Genomic DNA, 22101 nt, shown 5'->3' with positions numbered 1-22101 from the left:
ACAGGTGTACTGTGTTGCAATATTCTTCACGCTGAATTTCAATTAAACTCCTTTAATTAACTCATTTTAACAAAGCTTAGCAACTAAGCTTAGCCCAAACAATTGTGCAAACTCCTTTAATTAACTCATTTAAACAAAGCTTAGCAATAAAGCTTATAAAGCCCAAACAACTGTGCAAATGTATCGGAAGCCAATTTAAAGTACCTTGCGAATATTATCTAGAGGTTAAGCAAAGAACTTCCCCATACAAATACCTTTAAAACATGTAAGAAATTAGATTTCAATTAAGACAACCTTCATAGCATTATCTAGATGTAATGTGAATAATTTCTATAGATGGTAGCCATTAAAACTTCAGGAAACTTTAATAGCAGATTAAACCCTCTTTATGTTAATGTCCAGAACTTCTGTGAATAGTTTCCACCTGATATTTCCTTTAAAACTTCAATGAACCTCAGTACTAATTTACAGTACTTCGATGATATTTTCCAGAAGTTATGTGAATACTGTATATACAATATTTCCATTGAAAATTAAGCGAACTTCAGTACCAATTTAAGATATTTCCGTCCTATAATCCAATCATTATTATTATCAATATTTATTAAATTATACGAATAGTTTTTATAATTACTTTGCAACTTCAATACCAGCGTTGTGTCTAATGCCTAATGACTAATTGAGCAGAGTCATTTATATGAATATTTAGTACGGATTTATCAAAATCAGTAATTGACTCTAAAAAGATTCATGAATCCTTAGAGCAGTGGCCCAATTTTGTCAACTGATGACCGGAGGAGGGTGCATGACGGATGAGTTCTTAGGTGGAGGTCATAAATCTTAGAAAACTCATCAATCTATGTTTGAATTAGAGATTCAGATTAAATCATTCAATTCGAAGATTCGTTCACGTTCATGTATCTTAACCAGATTCATTACCAAATTTATAGTAAATTCATAATATCGTCCAGAAGTTATGTGAATAGTTGCTATACAATAAATTCTTTTAAGCCTCATGGAACTATAGTAACAAATTTCACTATTTTCATGTTATTGCCCATCAGTGTGTCAAACGTTTTCATATAATACTTTAAAAAAATAAGGGAACTGCAGTTCAAATACATTTATAATAACGTCCAGAAATTAAGTGATTAGTTTACACACAGTATTTTATAAAAAAACTTTAAGATACTACAGTACCAATTTACAGTATCTGTAGGATATTTTCCAGAAGTTGTACATGTAAATGTAATAGTTTGGAATGGAAATGCAATGGAATGTGTAAAGTTGTTGTACAATTAATCTTTTAAAGTTTCAGGGAATTTTAGTTTCTACTCACAGTACTTTCATGACATTGTCGAGAAGTAATTGCGAATACTCTCTAAACAATAATTCTTTAAAAAGCTTCAGAGAACAGTATCTATTCACAGTATCTTCATGATATTCGTTATAAAATTTCCTTTTAAACTTCAGGGAATTTATTGGATTCAACAAACTTTTGGATCACTACTTTAGCACGTGCCACACGTAACATACGAACGGGACAGCGTTTTAGAAGTCACATCACAACCCAGAATAATCGATTATGACCTTTATTGGGCAATCGAAACCCCGATGGTACCGAAAGCCAACATTTGAACCCATGACCTTAGACCTTGAAGGACGAGCTTCTCCACCAAGGCGAAGGCAATGTCCGCGGTCACGTCCTCGCATGCGACAAGGTGGCAATCTGGTTGCACATAAAAACGACCAACCACTACCACACACAGCGAAATTTGCCCATATTACAACCGAATCGATTAAAATTGCTTCCCCGAGCATCCTTCCTGGTTCGATTGAATTAACTCTACCGCAAGATGGTTGTACATGTGTGTGGGCACACCATCGCGTATGCGGGGGAAAATCGTGTGGAAAACTATACCCGTATCGCATCATTAATAAAAACAGCAACAACAAAAAAATAGAAAACATTCCAAATATACAACCGAAAACAGCAGCCTCGTTAGCGGTTTTAAGTAGCAGATACACACACTCACTTACAAAAGGAAAAAAAAACAATCACGCTAATCTTATCTGCCTGATGGTTCGTAGTTATGTGCGTGTGTGTGTGTGTGCTTTTTGTTTTCTTTTTCTCCAAACAAAAAAAACACACACGCACGCATCTCGCGAGATGAGCTGTACAATTTTAGTGCCATTGCCTGTGTATGGGTGTGCATCGTTGTGTATGAAAGATAATTTGATGCTACGTGATGCTGCGCTCGGACCGGTTCTACCACCGGACGCGTATCGAATGTTCGCCTTATAAAATCACACAGACATCCATGTCTGGAGGCACGAATTTAAGTTCAAAGTACTTGAATAAGGTACCGGAACGGAAAAAAAGCCTACCGCAGCTTTATATGGCTGGCTGTGTGAAGCACGGTTAAAATAAAGCCAAAAGCGGGAAGAGGAACAAAGCGCAAAAAGGATATTCTCTCGCTACATGTTCGATGACAGAAGAATGTCTGTATCCTTTTTCGAAGCGCTTTTGCTGCATCTTCTGAAGCTTAAACGGTTCTCCAGCATCCGTGGGGCACACAAACACACGCACACACACATGCATACACATTCGGTGTATCCGTACGCGTGCGTACAAGTGGATCGCTTCCGGGCCCCATTGCACTAGCGTCCGAGAAACACAAACAAACACTTGGTCGGGAAGTCGCTGAACCTTGCCCAAGTGGCAGGTTTGGGCTACGCAGTGCTTCAAGCTGCACAGTTTTTTTTTTATTGTTGTTCATTCTTGGCCCTCGGCATGCGCAAGGACAACACAAAAACCGGAACAGCGAAACGAAAACAAAGAAACGAAAAGAGGGAAAGAGTGCAAAACAGGAACGCCAACAAAAACGATGGGTCCAGATTTTGAATATGTTCTTGAAGGTTCGGTTATTTAAAGTGGAAGTTTTGAAATGAAATTATGAACGAAATACACGAAAGTTGAGAAGAAAGGGAGAACTATATTAAGACGAATGCATCGCAAATAGATTATTGCTTTGTATGCATTTCTTGAGTTTAGTTTTTGTTTTTGGAAATCCCTGCAGGAGATGTTTACGTTAGCTTTCTTCCGTGCTATTCCGGTTTCTTCACGCTGTCTGGTATTAGAGTATCAACTTCTAACTTGCGTACATACAGCACATTCCAGCAATGTTACTGGCGCCATCGAAAAAAAACGTGCTGCACGAACTTTGATTAGGTTGACGTCGGTTGATAGTAAGAGCGATGAACTTACGGCACGACCAAACTTTTACCAAAAATGAGTTAAACAGTACAGCAACAACAGAAAACGGCTAGTGCGCAAATTGCTGCATCGATAAAATCAAGGACACTTTCGAAAGAAAACACTAAACACAACAAAACTGCCACCCGGCTTATAGCACGAACCTGAGTAAAAACACACGTTTTTATTCCGCAACGCACGAATGAATGAAACGTAACTTCCCCGTCGTTTTACGCTGCTGTATCGAAACGTCCGACCGCTTTGAATGCCGCTTTCGAACAAGTGGCGTGTTTGACGTTAGCGCGATCACAACAGATGTGTTTTCCTACACTGTCGAACGAACGGGGTTGGTTGAATGAATAAGGAAGGAAAGAGACGGAAGCACACGCAAGAGGATGAAAAAACTCAACGAATGCAGCGCGCTCGTGTGTGCGTTGGTTAAACGGGAAATACAGCGAGAGGGAGAGACCAATAAAGCCTTTTTGTTTGCGTTTATACTGCAGTGTTCGAATCACAGAACTCCACATTTGTAAAGCTGTGTTTATACTAACGCGCGTGAACACTGCCTAATTTCGCGCTGCGGTTCTGAAATGTAGGAAAATTTAAAATGCGAGAATGTATCGTCAACACTTGGATAAATACAACTTGAAAATTGTTAAACGTTATAGGGGATTACAGTAAAATATTATAGTGAAAGTTGGAGGAAGTTTAAAATATAAAAATCTTTGCAGTTTGTGCGTTAACTATCAGTGGTTTCTGCTTGTTTCGTGGAGGTCAGGAGATCTCGGCCTGCCATTTCTAGCTTTCTTCGAGTTTATTTATATGAAGCTCGATAGCCATTCCTGCGTATGGTGAATTGGTACGGATGGGTCAACCTACTCCTCAATTCGTTCTAACGTCCCGCCACTAAATACATCACAGGACCGCCGTCGTTCAACCGCTTGGAAGCTATTTAATTTTCAGTAAAGCTACATTTGTTAAGACAAATGCAAAAACTTCTGTGAATATTTATTTTGAACGATATGAATACAAATTTTCAATGTATTACGAAGATGTGGCGACTAAACCGCCCTCTGTAAAAAATTACACCTTAGTCAAGACATAAAACTTGCGTCAACTAGAGAGATTAGTGCGATTATGAGTTCCTTGTTTGTAGGTAGAAAGTAAGAGACTTGAAAAAAAAACTGTAACAGAAGGACAGAAACGATTCACGGAATGACTATTTCGCGATAAAAAAGAACACACATACCAACAAATAAGAAGCAACAGTTGGTCCAAAAAACTATATAAGTACGGCACCATGTCCGTGTCCGGTTGGAACCCCTAAAAACACTATAATATGCAACTGCATTTAAATTTTCAACAATCCCATCTCATGAGAGAGTGCGTTGTCATGAGCAGTTTACAATCAATACACAGTAACTTTCCAAATATGTTGATATTAGATAGACAATCTCATTACGATGCATTCAAGTAGAAAATTATTCCTGCGTTGCGTTAACGTATGCTTGAACGTACGTTGAATCCCATACATTTTCCCATAACAAGTACCTTCTAAATCTTACTGTAATCGTTATGCCTCGCAAATCGCATCAATCACAGTTCTGCATCCTCGTTTGTACCAAATGCTTTTATATGGCATTTAACGGTGGTGACGAATTTTCTGCTACGAATTTGCCGTACGGTAATATCTTTCAAATTCCTTGTGAAGTTTGATGCGTTGTACGACGAAGACGCGTGTGGTAGACTTGTTGCATTTTTGACTATTCTTTCAAATACAATACTATCACAGTAAGGTCATTATTGAATTATAGCTGAACCAAGCGCGATGGATGAGAATTCGCATGATGCGGCAATGAACGAATTGAACGGGGTGAACCAATTGAAACCCTACGAATTGTTATAATTTCATGTGTTATTTAGTAACAATATCATTACAATTTTTCGGTGTTGCACCAGATGCGATCAAATGATGCAAATAGATGACCACTGCGACAAATCGCAATTGCAAATTTTTTTTTTTGTATATTTTCAACATCATGTATAGTGTAGACATGCCTTATTGTGCAGAAATGGTCGAGTTCTTAACTAGACCGTTAAAACCGAATTGATTGTAGACAGTGCCCGTCCATTCGAATAACCCGTGTCAAAGCCGGATAAGCGGAGTTCTTCTTCTTAACCTGTTATCAACGAGCAAACATGCGGGAAAGAATAATTTTATGAATTTACGGAACTCAGTTGAAACAAGTGCATAAATGCATCCTGTACAGTTGTGTTCTCATTAGAGGGAATCGGAAAATCACACCGTCGTTAACGATACTGCTGCGCGCCCAGGATGGAAAACACCGACGCACAACAATTAACCGACGCCGATCAAGCTATGCAGTATTATGAGCAATGCTACCGCTGGATGCTGCAGTTAGATCACGCGAATGATTTCTCCGACGTAGCAACCGTGTGTCAGGTAAGTGCATCAAAATTTACAGGTCGGTTTGTTAACGAATTAGCTTAACAAATGTTTTACCCCTACAGGATATTTGCAACTATGCCGGTCGAGCTGCTGCCGGGAATGTGGAGCGCAAGCTGAAATGCACTATTGATGGGGACGCTCAAACGCCGGAACTATTGAGCACCTTTGGGCCACATTTGCCTAGCAGTATATTGATCAAGACGCTGTTGGTTAATCTGAACGATGCAAGTAAAACGCACAGCCAGCGCAAAATCATTTCCAAGTCCTATTATAATCTAAGCCATAGGAATGTGCTAGATGGTGAGTCACTGCATACGGTGTACGGTGTGCAGGATTTGGGCAAGTGCGATGAGAGTAGCATCGCCATATACGGCATGTTGAATTCTCGCTTTCTCAGCCTGATGCAAAATGTGCCCGGACTTTCAATCCTACCGGCACGTAATCTGACACTGTTTCTGTCGCCGGAAGCTGGTTACAATCGATCGTTTAATACCGTGACGGAGAATGTGCTGACCATCGAGCGGTTGGGTTTGTTTCGTGACATTCATAACAGCGAGCAACGGAAACATATGTGGCACACCGTGCTGATGAACCTGGAATCACCGTATCATGGGGCGCGTGAAAACATGCTGGCTCTGCTAAAATATCTAATTCGGGATGAGAGGTTTATGCGGCAAACCGTACTGCCGACGATGCGGCAATGGTCCTGGTTGAATCGTAACAAATATCATCTGCTCGTCATACTGTTGGGTCAGTACCCGTTACCAATGTTGCTAAAACCGCTAGATCTCAATATGGAGCAGCTAGGCAATGCGCTTAAACTATCGCTGAGATACAAACATCTTTACACCGGCGGGCAAGCACTGATCCGGTTGCTTCACAAGGAACAGCGATTATCCAGCTTCGTTTACGAACTTGTAGCTACGGTCGTAGTGCAAGAGGAGATGGATATAGTGCAGGTGATGGCGAAGTATTGGTTTAGCGTGTTCACACCGAAGGACTATCGCACCGTTTACCGTGCCCATCTAAACTTGGATGCTCTCATTACCAACTACTTCGAGCCTATTTTGGTCGAATACCCGTTGCCAGCGTACTGCGTAAACAACAAGCACGAAAAACTGTTCCTTCTTTCGTACCTCTTTCGAGTCGAACTGCAAAAACACACCTATTTACGGCCGCTTCTGGTACTCCTTTGCGAATTAGCCGAAACACAGAAACCACTGCCACCGGCCACGCTAGGGTTGCTGATCGAATCTCTCGGATATTACATTGTCGCTTGCGGTGCGACGAACAGGATCAATACGCACCGGCTCACGACCCATCTAACGCATTACGCGCTGGAAGTAATGGAAACGCCCGGCTATCTTGCTGTGTGCAATACACTAGTGACGGTATGTCAAAAACTGCTGAAACACATCGTCTACACGCAGCAACGATCTTCACCCGCTAAGAAATTTGATCGGGACGCGCAAGCATTGTTGGCGAAGTTCATGTCGTACGATATGTACGATCGCTACCTCTTCCCGGCCAGTACGAAACGTCTCAACTATCAACCGACCGTTACCGCGTTGCGCCTGTTTGCTGCATTCGTGGAGCAGGTGTTGGAATTTACTCCCTCGAGTCGGTACGTGCTGCAGATGCGATCCGCTAGCAGCGTGGAATGGATCGCAAAGTTGCTTCCCGATTCATTACCACTGGAGGAACTCGGTTCGTCGTTTCGCTCGATGGTGTACGGGTTGCAACATCTGCTGCGCAGCGACTACGACGACGTACGGACGTTCGCGCTCAAGATGCTTTACAACCGTACCGTCGCGTATCACTTCGATCCCAAACTACAGGATCAGCTGGCGATCGTGTTTTCCCGCGACGACACCGATTCGTTGCGCTCCACTGTTCACCAGCTGCTGGACGATTCGATCGGGAAAGTAAAGGCGGCATTACATCACCACCAGCGTGACTTCTACGCAGCCGTACTAATGGAGGAAGACCAGCCTAACGGGCAGCTGCACCGACTGGTGGACCATTGTACCGAGATCTGTTTCGGATTTCCGACCGGTTTGGCAGTACTAAGCAATGCCGAGCTGTTTCGTGTACATGATTGTGTGTTCGACGTGTGGCACTTTACCAACTATGCTCTAACATGTGCAAAAACAAACCAAGAACCACGCTATGGAATGAGTTTCGAGCTGATGGATCATTGTTTGCAGCGTTTGCTTGAACAATCGGACGAGTGGAAAACTAACCATGCCTCCAGTAGTATAGACTCCGTAAAGATTGCCCTCGCAAAGCGTAGAATGCAGGGCGCACTATGGAAAACAATACGTGTAAGTATTGCATGCGTGACGATTTTATTGCGGTTGTGCAAAAACAAAACAAATGAAAACTTAAAAATGAATCTTTCGATCATCATAATCGACCCATCGCTAGAAAGGTGTGCTATTTAAACATAAATGTTACAGTTTTCGTCACTTTTTACAATATAGTTTCAAATTTTTGGACTGTCTTTCCTAGGGTTAACGAGACATACTCGTGTATGTCATTTTTTCTAGACATATTGTTACCACGTGGCCGGATAGTTATTTGGCACTGGTAATATCGTATGAAAATCTGAGCCTTGCTAACTCTACTGATCACTTTAAAAATTAGTTTTGAAAATGAAACTTTCCTTATCCATTATTAAATGAAAACGATTGCTTTTCACTCATATTGTCAACCTTCATTGCAGGCTGTGTCCATCTTTATTGAAAACGCTGCGCTATGGATAGTGGAGCACAATAGACACGTGGAAAATAGCCAAGCGTTTGATATATTTCAGAAATATCTGCATACGCTTACTACAATAATGATTTCCTGCTGTCACCGGGGTGCGATTGAAGCGGCCGGAAATTGCCTTAGCCGTGTCGTGCGCCATCTTATGCAATTAAAGCAAAACGTACTAGCGGGAGAAACGGCCCTAGGTGAGGGTAGCGATCGGTTCGGGCCGCTGAAACGGTACACCGCGGAGGTGAAGCGTATGTGGCAGACGTGGCTTCAATATCCGCGCGTGCACCTGGAAGATTTTCGTCGCCATCGGGGGTATATTTGGATGCTGCACAGTTATATGCGCCACGATACGGCAGACATTACGCACGATTCGTTACTGCATATGTATCTGGGGGAGTACACGCAGCTAGCCAAGTGTGCCGCGAATCATGAGCGTGAAGCGCCCGCTTCGGTGCCAGTACCGAGTGTGACGGTGTTGTGGTTGCATCAGCTAAATCTGCTTGCCCGGGAAACGTCACTGAACGAGTCGATACTGCCGCATATTGATGAGCTGATGATAGTGGCGCTAGCGCACATCCGGTCACCCCAATGGCCGACTCGTAATGCGGCGCTTCAGCTGTACTCGTCCTGCACTACGAAGCTAACCGGTCAGCGACAGCTGTACAAGGATCATGACTCCGATTGGGCACCGGTGTATACATCGTTCGAAGAGGTAACATACAAGGCGAACCGTACGATGCAGTTCATGTTGCGGAAGCTGAAAACGCTAATACCGCCCGCAGAAAGTGTTACAACACATCGCATGGCGGAGGAACAACTGCTCGATGAGGAGCGTGATCCTGTCACACCGTTCCTGTTGTTGGTGCTAGAATTTCTCTCCAAGCTGGAGTACCGTGCTTACCATCGGCATCTGAACGATGCCACACCGGATGATTCAACCTGCAGTATGGTTCATAGATATCGTGCTATTCTGTGGGTACTGTTTCGGCACGAGCACGACCAAGTGCGCAAGCTGGCCGCCCGATGCTTCGCCCAGTTGCACGATTTCCACACCGAAATACCGAACCTGCTCGAGCATCTAATATACGTGCTGTTCACCTCGAAGGAAACAAACTTCAGGCAGGGCCTGTGCCAGGCGATCATGGCCTGCGTGCAGAAGTACGTTACGCACGGACGTTACTTGGGAGGAAGCTATGGCTGTGATATCGGCGCGGAACAATCGAGGAATGCCATTTTACAACGCGTTCGCGACCTGGTCGGAAAACACTACATGCTCGACCGGAAGGAAAACTTTGTCGCGCCGTTCAGGTACCGGTGCGAGCTGCACAAGTTGTTGCTGTATCTCGGCTTCCACCGTGACAGTGAGGTGGTGCTGGAGCTGATCATAAATCGAATCGCACCGAACATGCACGGGCTGGATGTGTTTGCGATGCAGTTGAACCAGGTGTACAACAGGGGTTTATGCACGGTACCGGATACTGGCATGCCGCCGGTGTGTGCGGTCGCATCCCTACCGCAACATTCCATGCCCTACGAACTGTTCTTGGAATTGGGCCATGAACTGCACAAGGAAGAAGTGTAATTTTCGGGGTTTTTTGACAAAGTGTGTATGCACTTGACTACGCAAAACGGTTGTTTCTGCTAGGTGAATGACCAGCAATTTGAACGAATTTCGTTTCGAATGGGTGATGAAACTTTATCAAACCCTTTAACCTATTAGACCGACGGTTAAAATATTAGAGGGCGGCAAAGCGGAGTAAAAAATATAGCAGTCTGAACGTGGGAGTAGTAAGGTTAGCATACACAAAATGTAAGTTTTCTTGAGATGAGATTTTGTTTTGTTTTGAAGAACACACGCTTGTGAAGCGATATTTGATATTTGAAGTTATATACAAAATTTAATACACTATTCTCGCAATGAAAGCCATGTAACTATTTACAATGGGGCAGAACTATCAGTGGTGACAGGGGTTAGTAAGCAAACAGTATAATCTGACCCGTTTTATGTTTGTTTGTTGTATAACTTTAACATAAATAGACATTATTTCTGAATTTACTCTAAGTGTAGGGATAGGGAGTATAGGATCGGGAAAGGAACACCTATAAACGCGCTTACCATTTGTGAACTTGAACAAAATGGATGTATACCGCGCAAATGCAACAGCACGGCAATTGGTTGTTACTACACATTCGGTAGTAGGTAAAATTTTCGGGCTACAGTTCAGCGTGAACAATTGAACTGGGGCAGTTTGTTACGGAAATTTTTCCGCATTGTTTCGCTCGTTTGCTTGTTTTGTTTTTTGTTTTCCTTCCCCTGTTAAGTATTCGATTCATTTCGGAAAACAAAATCGAATATGGTGATATTATACGCCCTGGAACTGTATGTTAGACACGTTGATATGGACGCGTAATTACCATTTACCTACACACATACACGTACATTCATCCTCCCCCCGCCAAAACGCAAGCACACAGCGCAGTGGATCATATAGTTAATAATGCATATATGATGTAAAACTGTACACAACTGACATTGGAATATATCACATGTAAATAGAAAAATAGGCAATAAAGTTAAAAAAAAATCATTTGCAGAAAAAGAAACTGAAATGTTACTGAAAACTGTAAGATAAAACTACTATTTAAACACAAATGTAAAACAAAATAAGTACAATAACTTTTACGTTTCGTTTCTTCTTCAGCATTATTAATTTATTTATCTATATTGTTTCTTTTTTTACCATTCAATTACCGTTTTCTAATATCTTGTTTGTGAGTGGGATTTTCGTTTTTGATTTTTGTTTTCGTAAAAACACATGAACCCGATCGAACTTAGGCGGTAAAATAAGTTGTACACCTTTAAAAAAAAAACAAAACAACCGTGTACATTTATACATATATATCAGTCTTCCACTCCCAGGCACCGATGGTTTTGCACGCATGGTGCAGTTGAAGCCACTGTATTGCTGTGTTGTGGGATTTAACACGGTGTGTTAGGTACAACTAACGACTAACGATTTTCACCGTTGTACTTTCTTGGAATCTCCCCACCCCCGTTCCCTCCACTTCTCCCACTCCTAGCTAAAAATGATAAAGAAAATGGGAAAATTGTTCAGATGGGTATGGGTTGAATAGTGTTTTTCTTCCTGTTAGTAAATACTGTTTCTATTGCATTTGATTGCTTTTTTGTTTTGAGCTGCTCAATAAAAGGGGTTTTGTTAGCCCAGTACGTGATGTGCGTGTGTGCGCGCGTGTAGCGATTTCCCTTTAGCGATTAATAATGGTAAAATATGCAAAAAACCATAACAACGCAGGCAGGGATCAAAACAACATAACAATCAAAACAAACTGATGATGAGCTATCGTGGTGGATTTTTTTTCTTATCGCTTATCACAACATGAGGGGAGGGTGGTGGCCATGAAACAACAACATACAGCATTAGCTTGATGCACATTTTGCGCATGTCATCGGTGTGGGTAAAGGCGGTTTCAGCGTGGAAAGAGATAAAACAAATGGAACGGTATTGTTTGGCTGTGTCCCTCTGTACCCTGTATATGTGTGCGGATGAAAAGCGGAAAAGTGTATACAATATATTAGCTGTATGTTAAGATTAACTTAAATTTGATAGGAACCAAATGTTGACAACATATGTATTTGTGTATGTGTAAATTTGTCACCTCTGTGTTTTTTTTCCATGTTTTTCCTCTGTGTAAGTGACCGACTGCTCGACGTGATAAATTATGTTGCGTATATTTCATAAAATTTTGATTATCTTTTGCCTGGGTAAAGGACATCAAATCAAGGCACAGCGCGCGTCTGAAGATTGCTTAGTTGGATGATAGTAATAAATAGTATCCCATTGCGTCAGTTTAAGCAATTTGCTTCCCCCTTTTGTTCGTTGCACGTGGACGCACGTTTCTCACTTGTATCATCGCACCAGTCATTTGTTTTGATAAGCGCACATTCCGCTCGTTCTGCTCTTTGCATATGCTTCTCGTCTCACTCTGTTTTTAAGTTGTTTTCTGCATTTTATCTACTTTTAAAATGCGCTTTCGCATTTGTAATCCAATAAATATGTGTCTTTTATTCCCACCCCTCTCCATTCCCCTTTTAATCTTCTCCTTCCCGCACTTGCTATTTTCCCCCCTTCATTACCCCCCGCAATCAGTGCCATTTTTGATCCGAAACGGTTTTTTTACATTATTATCAGCTGCACTCGTTCATATGTTTATTCACTTTACAAGGCTGTCGCGTACCGAAAGGATTTTTTTTCGCGAAGAGTTTCCACCGTCTGAATAAATTGTTTTATAATTTTGTTTCTTCTTGCTTGCTTTATTTGCATGTTACAAAAAAAAAATCAGTTCTGTTGTCGTTATCGGAAGCATGATGTTGTTTTCATTTCTTATACCCTTTTTCTCGTTCTTCCTCTCACGAACGAAATTCATAAAAAAGAATTTGCGATTTTGACGCTTTTTATAATAGAAAAACGTTTAGTTTAAACAACTCACCTCCCTTCCCTTCGGTGCGCAACTTAATCATGGTTTAAAGTAGTTCGTTACAGGACAGATTAATAATGCCAGTATATAATAATAATATAATATAACTATTTTTTTTCGTCTCGTTATCTCACACGCTTTCGCTTTACTTCTAACGATTTTGCTGTAGGTGCGCGGTGGAGGTATAAAAAATATACAAAACAACAACAAATAAAGAAACAACCCAAAAAAAAGAATTATATGGAAATATCGCATTATGGCATTTGATATACCTAAAAAGGCCGCATTCCTTTATGTGTTGCATTTGGTAGCCGGTTTCATTAATTTCAAAAATGCGTTTCATTAATGAGTTTTCTTTTTAGCTATTTTATTACTTTTTCCCTTTTTGTCGCTATCTCTCTATCTTTCTTCATGTGTTTTTTTTGCTGCTTCCTGTCAAAAGAATAATTGTAAAGAATGATGTTAAAAAAAGTGGATTTGATTCAAAAACAAAAAATAAACCACACCAGTTTTATTTTGTCGTTGAAGTCGATTTGGTGCAGTTATGAAATATGCTCTCTTTTGTTTTGCTTTATCTGCGTGTTCACCGGACAACACCCCACGCCCGTGTCATCCATTTATCCTTAGTGCGTGCTGTTTTTGTGTTGTTTTGTTATTGTATACGCTTCGATCGTGTCTACGCTTCACGTTATTTTATATAAGTGTGTTGTTGAATAATACTGATGCTTGGAACATACACCGTTCTCCTTTCACGTGATGTAAATTCTCATTCGATTCCTCACCCCCGCCATTTCGCTTTCGACTTTCTACACACTTTCTTCTACGACATGTGAGTTTTGGGTATGGAAAACATTAAAATGGGAAGTGTTTAAATTTGGCGCTTCATTTTTGTTTTAAGGCAGTTGTTTCTACTGTTTTTCCCTTTCCTTTCCTTTAATACTGGACCCATTACATGTTAAGGTTCGTCGTCCTGATTAGTGCCTTAGCGTTTAATAATAAAAAACAAAAAAACAAAAATAATTTCTGTCCAGCATCAAAACATGCAGCCTGGAATGATTTGGTGAGTAAAAATAATACGACTGGATTGTACGTAAAAAGCAAAAATTGTCAATGTTGAGCTTCTGGTGTTACCGCTTGGATTTCGATAAAAAAAAATCAAAGAAACAAAACATTTCATTCGAAATCCTACGAATCGTTCCTCAAATGTGCAAATAAGGAATCAACACGTTTTGCTTTTTTGTATGTTTTCAATGAAAAGCGGGTTGACGACTGTTGGGCTGTTGCCCTAGAGAGCACACACACTAGGCAAGTACTAAAACGTACTCTAAATATGGAAACATAATATCCGGCTACAAGGTATGTACAATGTATCCGGGTGATTTGTTAAGTGCACTTTCACCCCCCCCCCCCCCCCCCTCCTCCTTCCTCCCTCAAAAACTTTCCACTTCCCTCATATGCCCAGTTTTTCTACAATACTATTTCGTTAACGATTTCGAGACCGACCGACCACAGTATAACAGATATAATGTCGTTATAAAACTAAATCGTATTAATTGCAACCATTTGTAGGGAAAGAAATAGGAGCTGGAACTATCTATTCGCACACGAAGGCATGATATAGCACCTGTTTCCCTGTGTGTAGTATGTTGGAATCATTTTTTAATAGCATTATTTTCTTCAAATTACAAATAATTTCGCTCGTTCGTTTACTTTGTCGCTATTGTGTTGTTTCCTTTTATTCCGCTGAAGCACAGCCGTATCGTATTTCTATGCATTGTGCTGATGAAAATAAAAAAAAAGGTATATTGATCGAATACTAATAGCTCGTACGACAAAATGTGTTTTGCTTTAATGGCTGCACTGTTAAAACCGTTGCGTAGGCACTCGTCATGGTAGCTGTGCAAGAGTGTGTTGGTGGAATGCCCATATATGCCCAGGCGAGTCGACTGTATTTTAAACGCAGGGCGACGCTTTATAAATATTCTCGTATTTCTACTACATGGCCAGCCGAAGGGGCATGGGGCATTTACATGTATTCTACAGAACTGATCAATTACGCCTTTCTATCTCAAAACATGTTCCCACTTTTCGTTAATAGATGTGCGATTTTGCGCTATTCTTTTTTACAGTGCAGCGTTTTTTTTTGGTTTTGTAGGAAACTTAACACAAAATTCCCACGAACGTGTAACATTTTCGTGTGCTTCCAGTTTAATCTTCCATTATTACGTTGTTATTGTTTCATTAAACATTGGTCACTTTGAAAACATTAATTTTAGTATTCATTGTGCGTACATATAAAGGCAGAATGTACAAACAAAAGTTTAAGTGTAAAATTACGCACCGAAAAAAAAAGGACACCAACACACAACCTGCGATTTTGTTCTTATTCCATACGCAGAAATTCTAGTCGTCAGTCAATTTGTTCAGAATCAGGTTGTATTTTCGTGTCGAAACGAGTACTATTTTGTACACCTTTTTTAGTACGAAGAAACAATTTTTTTGCATTATTACAATCCTCTCTTTCCCTGTATGAGTGATGTGTGATTCAGATTCGTCAACGGTGTTTACAACTGTACCTTATAGAGAAAAAGGGAGAAACTGTCATTCGTTTGTTGCGCACTCATCCACTTACAACGTATTCGTATTTTACAACTCGCATTCTACCTTTCCTCCCCCCTCCAAAATACTACGGGACATGCGTTATTTACACTAAACTTAAACATAAAAAGTATTGTATGTATAGTGGCATTAACCCTAAATCAGATCCTGTTTTTATGCGCCTTTCGCTCTGTGTTACATGTCGGTTTCACTCTCACCAACTGTCTGTAAGAGACAGGATCCTTTGTTTGCTTAACCTTATGAACGGAATTCACTTCCTTTTTTCACAGCAGGCCGCGCGTTTTGTGTATACGCTGTTTAGGTAGAAAACGAACTACTTGTAGAATTACCGGTGAGTTGAATACGAAGTTGAGTGCGCATATACGTGCACATAACACCCTGGCGTTTGAGAACGCATGTTCGTTTCGGCGCGCATTGTTTTTTTTACGATGGCGCTCTTGGCTCTTCGTATATATATATATATATATATAGTTTTTAAAATACCAACTTAAGTGTTCGAATAATGAGAATTCGAACTGTTATGCTGTGTTTCGAACGTGCAGGGGAACAACAACACCCCCGAAAATAAAGACACGGATTAACGACCGATAAAGGGTTACGGTGTGGGCCCACCTGCACGATCTAGCTATCAGACACGAAACTCTACCGGCCAGTACACCGGTAGTTGTCTGACGTCTCATCTAATGTGAACGTATCTAATGTTGGGTAGGATGGGACATACCAATTACGAGGTTAGGCTTCACTATTGGCGCTTGTCGGAACCATCGCGGGCGTCGGGGATCTGATGTTCAGATACCGAACCCGACGCCGTCCGATCGTTGTTCGCTAGCGACAATGGTTGAGCCAGTGCAGATAGTAGAACACAGCCAGCACTACCATCATGGCAAGAAATGCCCCGTAATACATGCTCGCCGTTTCGATGTGGATCTTCGGCTTGCGCATGCTTAGGTAGGTCCCATCCAGGTACTTTGACTCACATCGTTCACCCATGAAGCCGTCCGCACATTCGCACGTCGGCATGGTCGAGTTCGCGATCGTGAAGTTGTAACACTTCCCACCGTTCAGGCAGTAGTTTTCCTCGAACAGTTGCGAACATTTGCCCATCCGCATCAGCAGCTGATCCTTTTCGTTGCCGCGCCTGCTCGCTGTTTCCTCCCTGACCGGCGGGCGACCGTTCGTGCCCTCTATCGTTGCACCGTTCCGTTGCGTCTGCTGCTGGTCGATTGATTTGCTCGCTGGGTTGCCGGTGTTGGTGCTGATACCACGGCCGAGACCGCCAGTGTCCGTGCCACCACTGCCCGTGAGACGCGAGTCCATCCCCGTCGAAACTGTGTCGGGTGGATCCCGGTTCGACGACGAGGTCGCATCCGGCCGGATCACCGTAAAGGTGGTAGTGGCGGACGTCATCACACCACGGAAGTGTGACACTGGCCGAGGTCTTGATTTTGGCATCGATCTGCTAGAACAGCAGTCTACAAAGAAAGACGGGGAGGAAAAGTTATTTAAAGTACGAGAATGTAGCGGAGTTGAAAAAAATAAGCTTTTAACACTAAACTGAAGACTCTTTCAAGAATTTCAAAAGGCAATTCTTTCTTGAAGTACACTTAAAAAACCGATCTCTTTTAATATTCTGTTAATACCACCCACTCGACTGTTAACTCAAAACTCCAGCATGCAATAGTTTAATCGAGTGGACAAACGTAAAATTCTAAAAGATGCACCGCACAACGTTCCAATACACTGACACAATATCCGGCACAAAACGCCCAGACACAATCCCAATGGGTTAGCAGTGTTCCCACGATTTCTTTCGCACCGTTTATGCAGTTTGTCGTCGAAAAGCAGGGAAGATTGAAAACTCCCACCACAAACCCCTTGAGTCACTGCACACACCGGTGTGTGATAAAGTGAACAGTGAAGGTGCAGCACACCATCCACCAAATGGTGCGGTGGGGCTAATTATGTTGATTGCAGTCTGCCAATTGGTTGGTCAACCACGAAATCTTCATGATTCTGTTTTGTTTCATCTTCTTATTTTGGCGACTTCTTGAATCTCCCTGCTGACAATTTCTTCTTTTACTTCCAAAAAAGAAAAAAAATACACAGCTCGCGCAACCCAATCTTCCAGAAGAAATCTTAAAACAATTGCTCGCAGATGACGAGCGGGATAATTAGTCTTCCACTCCCACCTCCCATTACTAGACCAAAATGAAACGCCAACACCGTTGACAAACAATTTGGTTGTGAACAAAACCATTGTTCACAGAGGAAGAAAAAAAGCACCCCTGAAACCGGAATTGAGAAAAGAAACAGCACCGAAAAAAAACCGCGTACCGATTTCTTCCAATTAAAATCTTGCTTCATCGTTTCAATCGCGGGATAAAGAGCCGAAATATAGGTGTATATATATAATATTGGGGAAGGGGGGGAATTCGTACGGGATTCACGCGCAACGCCAGTGACATTATGCTGCATTCCGTGTTTCTCCTCCTGCACACCCTTCGCACCGTTAAGACATTCGATCCAAGCATTTCCCACTTGTTTCACCAGACCGACATCGGCAAACATAAATGCAGCTTCCTATTCTTCCCGTACTTTCTATCGTTAATTAATCTGCAATGATCAATGGCAAACACGGAAACGGACGGGAATAAAAATGCCAAACCCGTGGTTGTGGGTTTCGGTGCAGCCAACCGTTACAAGCGCTGCTCATTGAATGGCTGGGCCACAGTGAAATAAGCTAGTTTCACTCCCGTCCTCGGGTGTAGAAAAAAAACCCTCCATTTCGACCGATCTTTTGATTTATAGGTTTTGCCTTTAATAAGCAAAAATTCCTTAATTAGCAACCGCATCATTTGAAGACCAACTGCTTTTGGCTCGGTGGTGGCGTGCAATGTTTGGAAGGTGCAACGCGATCGATCGGGGTGTGGAATCCTCGGCTTACCTGTGTGAACCACAACTGATGACAGCATTATTAGTAGTATAGCACAAAATTTTACTGCACTTGATTTCATTGCTCCCAAGTGTGTTGGTGCCGCGGATGTATCATGCACGGGGAACCGTCCCTTTCGTACGCTTGTTTTCTTTTCTTCGCTTCCTTTCACCGTCGGAGTGGCCGCTAGCTGAGCTTCCGTTGCTTGGAGATTCAAATGCGATACCTAGAAGCAAGAAAAAAAAACGGTGGTTAGAAGAGTTGAACGTGAGTTTATTTTGCATTTGTAAAAGACGGGTCTATTGTGCATGGGACTGAGGGAGGGGGGAGAGAAATGAATATTCGCTCCAGACGGTACGGTTTAATGCATGATAAATTTCAACAAACAGCGCAAAGTCTTTAATTGGAGCTTTTGTACAAAAAAAAACTAACTAATCCGTCTTTTGTCGATTTCTCGAAGAACGATGCGGACGATTTGCCAAGATGCCGATCTTTATAGCTCCTGATGCACAACCATCCGTTCCGTCTTTTATCGATTTCTTGGAGAACGGAGTGGACACATTGCCTGGATGAAGACCTTTTTAGCTTCTGATGCACAAATATCCGACCCGCCTTTTGTTAATTACTTGAAGAACGATATGCACGTTTTGCTAAGATACTAATCTTAAGACGCTTATAAACTCCACAAAAACGATGTGCAAAAAATATTAAAACATCCCACCCAATCTGAAATAAATTTTAAGCATCGCGAGGGTTTAAGTCGTTAAAGTCCAAACAATGCAGGCTTTTCCCGTTACCTAATGGAAGTGCCAGCAATGCAACTATAAAGTATGTCATAAATATGTCCATCAAGAAAGGAAGAGCAAGGATTAAGCATTAAATATTCATGGAAAGAACTTAAAGGCGGCGGTGAGCAAAAATAATTTCCATGATGCACGGTTTAAAGTTAGGGTCAAGCAGTCGACGCTGCATCGTAAAAGACCCCAATAGCGCTAAAGACAGATCCGTCAGGGTAGTTGTTGCTGTTTGTACTTTTATAGAGGTGTTGGGTCTTAGTCGGGTCAGTTATTCTTTTACATCGATCGTAAATCAGCTATTATTCCATGCACGATGGAATCTGTTTTATTTTATTTTTGTGTTGGTTAATCCCACCCCCCTTCGCTTCACGAACGGTTCGATTTGTAATTATGCGGTTTTATGAATGCTGAATGTTTAACGATTTCCAATCAACGATGGACGATTAGTTTCCGAAGCACGCTCAAATAAAATCATGCGCTTGTGAGGTCATACATTAAGTCCGCATCGCTCTGGCAAGCCGACAACGCTCCGCTACGGGGGCGAAATGGAAAATTTTGTTTAATTCTTATTAAAAGCAATATTATATTAATGCTTAGCACAAGCGAAAAACAATATTTTCGGGCTTAGAAAAATTCAATTTTTTAAACTTTAATCGATTATTCTCAAATTGTAATTCCGCGAAAATGATCCCTGGTGTCATGCTTTATGTCAAAATGCTATGTCCTTTACGAATCTGTACAGCAAGAGACAACCTGGTACCTGGGTTAATTGGACAGATACAGACTAAAAACTTAAGCTTTCGAATTTTTTGTATGATCTGCCCCAAAAACTGAAAAACAATTCCATTCAAACGATAACTATTACAGGGTTTTCTACTACAAAAAGTCGGGATCATTTCTGAAATGGGCGAATTGGAGAAGATGTCTAGAGGTAGATGTGGAATCTTACAACCATTCTCTGCAAGCTTCTGATATCGGTTTTATACAAAATATTCTCAACTCATCATACAACCGTAATACTCTGCTGGTAATGGTGGAGAAGGAATTTGAGAATTCTTTGTATAGAAATTTTACTCCTTGGGAGATGAGAGACACCTTGCAAAGTGTCCGAACAAATGGTTTCACCTTTCGCACATGAACTCAAATACCATGTAACGATAGTAATGTTTCCTGGGATGTTTTGAAGTTGATGTATGTCTTCACATTCCCAGGGTATTTCGAGTTTAAATTGCAAAGTTATAGACATTATAATATTATTATAACCATTCAAGTTGATATTGTTGTTGGAACTTTAAAGCTTTTGTAAAGCTGACATCAGCAATAGAATATCGTATCTTCCAGATATATTTCAACATATTTCGAAATGATAGAGTTTAAATTAGAAGACTAATACTTTAGAACGGCGTCCTATCAAACTATCAAGTACATACTGAGCTATAACTTGAATCATGGTCTGCAGCTACCAAGATATGCAGCAAATTTGTTTGATTCCACAAGATTTTTTTGATTACCGGGGTTTAATATTTGGAATAACTTAATACAAATAACGACAAAAGGCAAGAACATAATCCCTACTGGTACGTTCACATTTTGGGTGTTTATTTTTGGAAAATAAGGGCCACATTACACGATAAATTTCGATATCAATGAACATTCTTGCATTATTAAATAGCGAATATGATGAATGAAAATAGATTTGTCTATGTCAGGATTGTGATGCAATGTGGGAAAAAAATAATCATTTTGAACGTTTTTTAGACACTGTCTCTAAATATGATGATCTTCATGATGACTTTTTCTGGGAAAATTTTGGACTAAACGTCAAATCCTTTTTGTCCACAGATTAATTGACCGCTTTCTATCTGTAGACGATTTAAGGCTATATTCGATCCACAAATAACAGCAGCCGGACATATGAGGCAAGTCAGGCAATTTTAACATCTTATAAGCAAGCAAATGGGACATCTTATAAGCAAAGCACGTCAAATTAGGGAATTTTAGCATTGTTGTCTATTCCAATGCACCAAATATGCCAAATTGGTTTTCTACTAGCGGTCTTTCTCACATACTATTTCTCACAATAAATAAAAAATGTGTCACTGTAAGCGTTTCTGTATTCTTCCATTCGCCTTGCCTTGCCATATGACTCATGTAGAGCAGGTGATTAAGCCTCCCAAGCGTAAAAAAGCATACAAAAACAAATAGAGCGAGATAAGCTAAAAATACCTTCGAATTTTACCAACAGAACTAACCAACCCTGTAATTTAATAGCCCACAAACGGAGAAGAATTTTGCGCTAATTCTGAATGATTCTTCTTGCGCGCTTCATTAAACCGTAACCGCACGGCTTCACCTTATCTTCGTGTTTGCAGGGGAATTGATTACCTAGTGTTATGCGTTATTTAGTTTGGTTTTGTGAGAAACATTTACACCCCCATGCATCAGAGTCTTAGACGAGGAAGGAGAATTTTTGGGTGAGAATTCTTGAAACTCATCTTACCTCCAAGAATATGACGATTGTTGATGGGTATTCTGACTTATTCTTCCGGAGGGTGCTCTTGTGAGCTTCTCCTCCTGAATTCTCTTAATAGGACCTCAGTACGGTGGTGTAAACACTCACCTCACAGAGAGGAGGGGGTACTGAAGCAGTCAAGGCACAAAGACCACACGCACCTGTTGATCGATGAAAGCGCTGAGTTCTGGCCGAATTGTTATATTGGTGTTGGTTGATCGAGCAGGGGAGGGAGATCAAGAACAAGCGCCACCG

The 22101-nt window shown here is 41.2% G+C and overlaps 2 protein-coding genes across 2 annotated transcripts; one reads left to right on the top strand and one right to left on the bottom strand.

Annotated features, from left to right (window-relative positions):
- Positions 1-5591: 5591 nt before the first annotated feature.
- On the top strand, positions 5592-10071 carry LOC128710222 (uncharacterized). Its single transcript, XM_053805272.1, has 3 exons — positions 5592-5720; positions 5789-8050; positions 8452-10071. Exons 1-3 carry the CDS (start codon positions 5592-5594, stop codon positions 10069-10071), a joined length of 4011 nt encoding a protein of 1336 aa, XP_053661247.1.
- A 6359-nt stretch (positions 10072-16430) lies between these two features.
- LOC128711526 (protein gurken-like) lies at positions 16431-18643 on the bottom strand. The gene is made up of 2 exons (XM_053806410.1): positions 18550-18643; positions 16431-17077 (listed from the first exon to the last, which is right to left on the bottom strand). The coding sequence occupies exons 1-2, from the start codon at positions 18617-18619 to the stop codon at positions 16431-16433; spliced, it is 717 nt and encodes a 238-aa protein (XP_053662385.1). The 5' UTR covers positions 18620-18643.
- Between the last annotated feature and the right edge of the window lie 3458 nt (positions 18644-22101).

The sequence above is a fragment of the Anopheles marshallii genome, chromosome X (assembly GCF_943734725.1).
Source record: "Anopheles marshallii chromosome X, idAnoMarsDA_429_01, whole genome shotgun sequence".
Classification (NCBI taxonomy): domain Eukaryota; kingdom Metazoa; phylum Arthropoda; class Insecta; order Diptera; family Culicidae; genus Anopheles; species Anopheles marshallii.
This window is presented reverse-complemented; position numbering and strand designations above follow the sequence as displayed.

Coding starts and splice junctions, on each gene's coding strand:
- LOC128710222 (XM_053805272.1), top strand. CDS start 5,592: ATGGAAAACACCGACGCACAACAATTAACCGACGCCGATCAAGCTATG. Junction 5,721..5,788: donor ACGTAGCAACCGTGTGTCAG/GTAAGTGCATCA, acceptor TTACCCCTACAG/GATATTTGCAACTATGCCGG. Junction 8,051..8,451: donor CACTATGGAAAACAATACGT/GTAAGTATTGCA, acceptor CCTTCATTGCAG/GCTGTGTCCATCTTTATTGA.
- LOC128711526 (XM_053806410.1), bottom strand. CDS start 18,619: ATGAAATCAAGTGCAGTAAAATTTTGTGCTATACTACTAATAATGCTG. Junction 17,078..18,549: donor ATCAGTTGTGGTTCACACAG/GTAAGCCGAGGA, acceptor CTTTCTTTGTAG/ACTGCTGTTCTAGCAGATCG.